Below are 8,058 nucleotides of genomic sequence, written 5' to 3'. Positions count from 1 at the left end.
CCACTGCACTCCAGTCTGGGCGACAGAGTGAGACTCCAACTCAAAAAAAAAGAGAGAGAAAGAAGGAAAGAAGGAAGGAAACAGAATTATCCAGTGTTCAGAAATACTTGTGCTGCACAACAGAACTAGAAGGAACAGCTGGGAGCTGAGGTATGTGTGAGGGAGATGGACACCATCTAAAAGAGAGCTGAATTTGAACTCCACCTCTTTTACAGTAACTCCTCCTCTGTTGTCACTTCCTCCAGATCTGACCTCCCTCAGCCCTCTCTCCCCACTACATAACCTTCTTTTTCATAACGAATCACAGTTGTTCCCACCTCCTGACCAGATGGGCCTCTCCTACCACCCTCTAACCCACAGCTGTTGCCTTCCCTGAGCCAGGAAGTTTAGCTCCCATTCAGTGAGAGGGTAAGGAAGCTAATTCAGGGAAATACTAACATCAAAGAGAAGTCGGGGAAACAAAGTATCCCCACTTCCTAAAACACTGGCCAACCACAAGCCCTGCTCTACTCCTTGCAAAGTGCACCTTACTCGGAGATTAATTTTTCCCTTCTTAGAATAGGGTGTATTTTGCACAGAGTAGAGCACCATGCCTGTCTGTCTCAGGTGGTCTCTTGTGAAAGTCAGTTCCTCGACAATTCTCTATGTGACTGTCATTCACGCACTTCTCAGGACTCAGAGAGGTGCCACAAAAGAGCAAGCCTCTCCTGTAATCTCCTCTTCTGCTCAGAGCAGAGGGAGCAACTTGAAGTCACATTTTCTGACGCTGGAATCGGCCTCCTAGGTGCAGAATCACAAAACTTCAATCCCACCATAATACAACGGAAACTACAACTCTCAACTCCAATTATATTTGCCTAGAGCTTCACAGTCTACAAAACCCGAGTCGGGTGCAATTATCCCATTTCCTAGGTTCAGAAATTGAGATGAAAGCGGAGCCTGATGAGTGGCAGAGTGGAACACTTCCCCCAAATTTCTTGCCAGATCGGACCAAGGAGACTTCCCCCTCTCACGGGTTTGACCGATGACAGGGGTCTGGCCTGGCCTCTGCCAAGGGAGAGCAAGAAGGCAGTGAAGGTGTTTCTGAAGTCCTCTTACTACAGGAGCCAAAATGGGGCAGAAACCCTGCAGGAAACCAGGCCCCCAAGCTCAGCTCCACCCCCGCTCCCCCTCCTCGGGTCCGCGCAGGTCCTTCCCATCGGACCTCATCCCTTAGACGACCCGGCCAGCTCCTTTCCTTCCCCCACCCCCACCCCCACCCCCACCCCCACCCCGAGGAGACCCCGCGCCCTACAGCTCACCGCGCTCGGGCACTATTCTCTCTGCCACGCCTGTCAAGGCTCGGCAAACATCCGGCTCCGCGATGGAACGGGAACCGCCCCCTCCCGTTCGCCTCACTCCCCAATTACTTCCGCCACACTTTCAACCCACTTCCGACCCGCTGCCGGACCCAAACATGGCCTTTCCAGGAGCTCCGCCCACTTCCTGCACTTGCCACCGTAAGTGCCCGCCCCGGGGGAGAGACAGCCTAACTGTCCGACTCGCCAGCCCAAAAGCACATGACGGAGACAACAGTTCCGCTTCCCCAGATACTTGAATCTCCAGTGGCCCTCCGGAATCCTAGCTTTGAATTGTTCTCGGATAGAGTTTTGCCTTACAAGAACTCCGACATTCCCAGTCTTGTGCACCAATGAGTACCGACTCTGAGGATTCTTTCCTGAGAGGAAGTTTGAAAGACAATGATTGTTTCCGGGAGGAGCTGAGAAGACGACACTCACTTCCGGCGGGGGAGGCTTTCTGACCCGGAATGGAGGCGGCGGAGGAGCCGCTCTTGGAGGGGAAGGCTCTGCCGCTCGGTGAGTGGCCTGCGAGGTGTCAGGCCTGACCTAGATGGATCTAACGTTCTCTGGTCAACTCTCTCACCCCGGCCTTCTCTGCACCCGGGCCCAGGATCTCCCTCCGGTGCCCTCGGAGTCGCTGGGGGCTTCTTAAGAGCCCTCGAACCCCCGAAACCTCTGAGAGGATCCCCTTAGATCCCGCGCATATCCCCGAGACTCCTGAGGCCTAGCTGGGCCTGCGGCTTCCTCCACACCGTTCCCCGCCCCACGGCCTCCTGGGTGGCTCCCTCACGGTCTTCCCATCTCCCTGCAGCCCCCGAGCCGCGCCTGGGCCTGGACTTAGGATGGAGCCCCTCCGGAGAAGACTGTGCGCCGGGCCTCAGAGACTTCCTGCCAAGGCCGACCCGAGCCATCCTCGCTCTCAAGAGCCTCCCCCGGGGCTTGGCCCTTGGCCTCTCACTCGCCAAAGAACAGCGCTTGGGGGTCTGGTGTGTCGGGGAGTCCCTGCAGCCAGGACTGCTTTGGGGGCCGCTGGAAGAGGAGTCTGTCTCCGAGAAGGACGAGGGAGTGAAGCCTGCGCAGGAGGTACTGAAGGACAGGGCGTTTTTCTGTGATTAAAAAGTTGGGCCGCATTTTCCTCACTCTCCGATTTGTTCATTTGGAACTGTTAAGAAATTGAGAGGCAAAATGTTGTTAAAAGCTGAGTTAATACAGTGTCAGCAGTGACGAAAGTGAAGAACTAAGGCTTTTGGAATTAAGAGGACGTGGGATCAAATTCCAACCTTACCGAGCGCGGTGGCTCACATCTATAATCCCAGCACTTTGGGAGTGGAGTCCAGAGGATTACCTGAGTCCAGGGATTCGAGACCAGCCTGGGCAACTTGGCGAGACTTCCTCTCTACAATAAATTTAAAAATTAACCATATGTGGTGGCGCTTGCCTTTGGTTCCAGCTACTTGGAAGTCAGAGGCAGAAGGATTGTCTGAGCCCAGCAGGTCGAGGCTGCAGTGGCCGGGAGTGTGCCACTGAACTTCAGCCTGGGTAATGACGGAGTGAGACTCCCACTCAATAATAATAATAATAATACTATTTTTAAAAGTTGATGTTTCTCATTACTTTTGCTGTTTAGTATTAACTGGAAGGCACTAATGTGTTGATAGTTATTTTTTGTTTTAATTAAAAAAATTTTTTTTGGAATAAGAGTCTCTGTTGCCTAGCCTGGAGTGGAGTGGGACACTCACAGCTACAGCAGCCTTGACCTTCTAGGCTCAGGTGATCCTCCCTCCTCAGCCTTTCAAGTAGCTAGAACTACAGGCACACACCACCACGCCTGACTAATTTTGTTTGTTTGTTTGTTTGTTTATTGTAGAGATGAGATCTTGCCAGCCCTGGACTCAGACAAGACTCTCGGCTCCACCTCCCAGAGTGCTGGGATTACAGGCATGAGTCACTGTGCCTGGCTCTTCTAATTTATTTATTTTGAGTTGGGGGTCTCACTCTGTCACCCATGCTGGAGTGCAGTTGCATGATCATGACTCACTGAAACATTGAATTCTTGGGCTCAGGCTCTCCTGCCTTAGTTTCTGGAGTAGCTGGGATTACAGACATGCACGACCATGCCTGGCTAATTTTTTAAATGTTTCTGTAGAGATGAGGTTTTGCTATGTTGCTTAGGCTGGTCTCAAACTCCTGGGCTCAAGCGGTCCTCCTCCCACCTTGGCCTCCCAAATTGCTGGGATTACAGGTGTGAGCCAAAGCACTGACCTGCGGTTTAGTAATTCTTCACACTCTTGAGAGGGAGGTGAGAGGACAATCTTACTGGTTTTTACTGAATGAAGAGGCAGAACCAGTGACCATGAAACTTCTAGGGGTTTCGTTTTAGATTCGTCCCAGGAAAGCTTTCATTCCTTTTTTTTCCCCCTACCTGGCCCCCTCAAACACATTTGAGAAGGACTTCTGTTGGTTTATTTCAGGACCTGTCATTAGACCCATGGGGAGATGTGTACGCCTGTGAACAGAGTTTAGACTGGACCAGGTAAGTTAGAGGAGAGTGTGTAGTGAATACACTCCTTCAAAACATTCTATTGTGGTTTGGGATGGAACCTGAAACTGACTGTAATTCCCTACCCAGTGACCTTTTGAAGTGAACGTTCCAAAGGCCTGGCATCCTTTAGGACTCAGACTGCCTGAGTATTGGAGCTTTCAGGGTAGGCCACTTGAAGAGGGACTCCTGAGCTAACTGCTTTACTTTGCAGTTTGGTGCAGCGAGGCAGGCTGGAGAGTGAGGGAAATGTGGCCCCCATGCGGATCAGCGAGAGGCTTCATCTGCAGGTATACCAAGTCGTGCTGCCTGGCTGTGAGCTGCTGCTGTGGCCCCGGCCTCCCTCTGAGGGCCTAAGCCCCACACAGCCTGGGCTCGAGGAAGAGGCAGCTGTGGCAGTGGTGGCAGAAGAGGAATCTGCTGTACAACAGGAAGTGGACTCCCCGGGGGAGGATACAGCAGAACCTTGCACAGGTATGTGTCAAACAAATACTGGCTTCCTAGATTGTCACCAGAGCATCCTGTTGAGACAAAGCAGAGTTCATGGCTCAGTGTGGTGAAGAAGAACACGACAGGGTCTTGGTCACATTTCAAAATCTGGATCTTTCAGTGTGAATGGGAAACCAGGGCTTAAATAGGATTGCGTAAGAATCATGACATAACAGGCCAGGCACGGTGGCTGATGCCTGTAATCCTAACACTTCAGGAGGCCGAGATGGGAGCATTGCTTAAACCAGGAGTTTGAAACCAGTCTGGACAAAAAAGAATTTTTTTAATTAGCTGGGCACGGTGGCACACACCTGTAGTCCCAGCTACTCAGGAAGCCAAAGTGGGAAGCTTGCTCGAGCCCAGGAGTTTGAGGTTACAGTGAGCTATGATTGTGCCACTGTACTGCAGCCTGGGTGATGGAGTGAGACACTGTCTCTAAAAAAGAAAAAAGGAAAGAATCATGACATAGGGAGCTGGCGGACTTTTGGGAATTCTGGACTTTAAATCATCATTTGATGTTTTCTGTTGAAGAGTGATGTGTCTTTTCCTTGGAATAAACAGTAAAGATGTTTGCAGCTTTTATTTTACCTAAGAGCTTCCTGAAATAGTAAGATCATGTTGATGAAAACAATAAGTTACATACAATGTTTCCAACCTTTTTTTTTAGATTAGAAAATATAGTTTATTTAGAAAGTAAGTTGGGGAGAGAAAGAGAGAAAGAGGGAATTCACCTTCCCAAGAGAGGGGAGTGGGGGCCAAAGCTTAAGAAAATATGACCTGGTCATCGCTCAAAGAGAACATGGCCACACCATAGCTTAGCAAGGCAGTGGCCTGTTTCCAACTTTTTATGTTTCTTCTTTAGGATGGGTTGAGAGTTGCTTTATTTTATAGATGAGCTAAGGTGAGAAGGCGGGGGTCTGAAATCACATTCTGAATATGTATCTTCAGAGGGAGAATAAGGCCACCTTTAATCTAGGATGACTCTAGGGATCATCCAGATGGCTGGGGCTCCGTGGTTGTCAGTAGTGCTTCCCCAGGAGGCACCTCAGGCTTGACAGGAGATGGAGTTTCATGCTCCAGGGAAGAGATTGGTGTCACTGCTTCTGCCGGGGTTCAGGGACTGGGTAAGAGAAAACACATATGAGGAGGGACCCCCCCAAACATAATTTATGTATAAAAAATGGCAGATTTATTCTTACATGTTTAAACTTCAGTCATCTTCAAAGTACTCTCCATTTGCTGCAATACACCTATCAAGATACTTTTTCCACTGCTCAAAACTGTTTTTGAACTTGTCGATTTTGATGCCTTTTAGCGCTTCTACCATTTTTTTTGTTTCACCTCTTCCACATCAGCAAAACGTTTCCCTCTGAGAACTTTTTTCATCCGGGAAAACAAAAAAAGTCACTTGGGGCAAGATTGGGAGTCATGCTGTTTTTGGTCAAAAAATGCTGAATACTCAGTGCAGTCTGGGTGGGTGCACTCATAAATCATTACCCATCATGAAGTGGGTAAACACACTGAAAGAATCTCCAAAAAAAATTCACTGAAGCAAACGCAACCTCTCACAGCAATGCTAGCTGGTACACTGATGCCAGTGGGTTCCTAGAATACTTATCCAGTGGGGGAGTCCTGTACTACAAGGGTTCTACCCTCCAAAAAATAATTCAGTTTTTTTTTTTTTTGGTCCCCCTCCTGTTCCTCTAATTCTCTGGTAACACCACCTGCTACAAAGCTCTCTTAACCCCAGCACCCCACTCTTGTCTTGCAGATCCTGGTCATCAGTCACCCCCTATGATCCAGGCAGAGAGTACAGTGAGCCCTGGATTTAAGTCCCAAACCCAGGACCAAGTTTCCACAGATCACCAAGCACAGGTGCCACCTGAATGTCAGAGCACCTCAACTACCCAGCAGGGCCCAGAGAGCAGTGAAGCCAGTTTCTCATCTTCTGCCAGGGGCATCCAGCTGCAGACCCACTTGACCAAGAAGTTACGTAGCCCCAGTGATAAAAGTTCACTCAGAGCAAAGGCCTCGGGGCCTGGGGCCCAGCACCCCGGCTTTCCTGTGCTCTCGCGGAGACCTCCTGGCCCAGCAGGAAGCTCTCCAAAGCAAGGGCGACGGTACCGGTGTGGGGAGTGTGGCAAGGCATTCCTGCAGCTGTGCCACTTGAAGAAGCATGCATTCGTGCACACAGGCCACAAGCCTTTTCTTTGCACAGAGTGTGGCAAGAGCTATAGCTCAGAGGAAAGCTTCAAGGCCCACATGCTTGGCCACCGTGGGGTGCGGCCCTTCCCTTGCCCACAGTGCGACAAGGCCTATGGCACTCGGCGAGACCTCAGAGAGCACCAGGTGGTACATTCAGGTGCCCGGCCCTTTGCTTGTGACCAGTGTGGCAAGGCCTTTGCCCGCCGTCCCTCCCTGCGGCTACATCGCAAGACCCACCAACTGCCTACTGCCCCTGCCCCATGCCCATGTCCCGTGTGTGGGCGGCTCCTGGCCAACCAGGGCTCCCTGCGGAACCACATGCGGCTCCACACAGGGGAGAAGCCCTTTCTGTGCCCACACTGTGGCCGGGCGTTCCGCCAGCGGGGCAACCTGCGTGGGCACTTGCGGCTGCACACTGGAGAGCGTCCTTACCGCTGCCCACACTGCACCGATGCCTTTCCCCAGCTGCCTGAGCTGCGGCGCCATCTCATCTCCCATACTGGGGAAGCCCACTTGTGTCCCGTGTGTGGGAAGGCCCTCCGCGACCCACACACGCTCCGTGCTCACGAGCGTCTACACTCTGGAGAGAGGCCCTTCCCGTGCCCCCAGTGTGACCGTGCTTACACCCTGGCTACCAAGCTGCGACGCCACCTCAAATCCCACCTGGCGGACAAGCCCTACCGCTGCCCCACCTGTGGCATGGGCTACACCCTCCCCCAGAGCCTCAAGCGGCACCAACTGAGCCACCAGCCTGAGGCACCCTCCAGCCCCCCCTCTGTGTCTCCTGCTTCTGAGCCCATGGTGGTGCTTCTGCAGACGGGGCCAGGGCTGCTAGACACATGCAGTGAACAGGAAGTCTCCCCAGCCAGGGACATCGTCGAGGTGGCCATTTCCGAGAGCCCAGAGAAGTGCTTTGTGGTGCCAGAGCAGCCGGGCCCCGCCAGCCTCGTGCTCATCCACAGGGACACAGGCTTGAGCGCCTGGGCAGAAGTGGTGGAGCTGGAGACGGGCACCTGACACCTCCCCTTCTCCCGGCAGTGCCCATAAAGACTTGTGTTTTCTAGCTGCTGGTGTCTGCATCTTCCTTCTCTTTGGGTTGGTTGCCTGGGAGGGACTAGAGTCTCCTGTGAGGAACAGGTCAGGGACTTCCCTTCCTGTTAGGGAACCCCCAAGTAGTTTCCCAAGACGATTAGGTAAAGCCTCTTCTGGGTCCATGATCTTTTAATTAACATCCAGTAGAGCTTGTTTGGCCTCCTTTCCTTGGAACACCACGTGGTGCTTGTTCTTTAAACACTGCTGAAGTGACCCCACCTGGCGAGGTCATAGTTGGCAGCACTATGCTCTGCCTGGGTGCTTAGAGCCTGGTAGTCACACACACGGCACTCCCTGGTGGATGAGTGCTTCTACTTGGAACCAGGTTGGATGACTTGAGGGTTAAAAGGCTGAGCTTGGCTCACTTCCCAGTCTCTCACTCAGGCTTTAGGT

The 8,058-nt window shown here is 52.1% G+C and overlaps 2 protein-coding genes across 2 annotated transcripts in view; one reads left to right on the top strand and one right to left on the bottom strand.

Moving 5' to 3' along the window:
* ARHGAP1 (Rho GTPase activating protein 1) overlaps positions 1 to 1,416 on the bottom strand; it is a 21,786-nt gene extending 20,370 nt beyond the window's left edge. The window contains exon 1 of the mRNA XM_008065352.1: positions 1,302 to 1,416. The gene's annotated coding sequence lies outside the window, so the exon portion shown is untranslated. The remainder of the gene's footprint in view (positions 1 to 1,301) is intronic.
* Positions 1,417 to 1,573: 157 nt separating this feature from the next.
* Positions 1,574 to 7,636, top strand: ZNF408 (zinc finger protein 408). The gene is made up of 5 exons (XM_008065351.2): positions 1,574 to 1,856; positions 2,152 to 2,423; positions 3,812 to 3,873; positions 4,094 to 4,353; positions 6,140 to 7,636. Exons 1-5 carry the CDS (start codon positions 1,808 to 1,810, stop codon positions 7,588 to 7,590), a joined length of 2,094 nt encoding a protein of 697 aa, XP_008063542.1. The 5' UTR covers positions 1,574 to 1,807; the 3' UTR covers positions 7,591 to 7,636.
* Positions 7,637 to 8,058: the final 422 nt, after the last annotated feature.

This window comes from Carlito syrichta, unplaced genomic scaffold (genome assembly GCF_000164805.1).
Source record: "Carlito syrichta isolate Samal-C Ts95f unplaced genomic scaffold, Tarsius_syrichta-2.0.1 Scaffold308253, whole genome shotgun sequence".
Lineage (NCBI taxonomy): Eukaryota > Metazoa > Chordata > Mammalia > Primates > Tarsiidae > Carlito > Carlito syrichta.
Note: the sequence above shows the minus strand (reverse complement) of the source record. Positions and strands in the feature narration are given on the sequence as shown.

What these genes read in the sequence shown, in the direction of transcription:
- ZNF408 (XM_008065351.2), top strand. Translation starts at nt 1,808, where the DNA reads ATGGAGGCGGCGGAGGAGCCGCTCTTGGAGGGGAAGGCTCTGCCGCTC. An exon ending in GGGGAAGGCTCTGCCGCTCG is followed by an intron (nt 1,857 to 2,151) that starts GTGAGTGGCCTG and finishes ATCTCCCTGCAG; the next exon opens with CCCCCGAGCCGCGCCTGGGC. An exon ending in GAGTGAAGCCTGCGCAGGAG is followed by an intron (nt 2,424 to 3,811) that starts GTACTGAAGGAC and finishes GGTTTATTTCAG; the next exon opens with GACCTGTCATTAGACCCATG.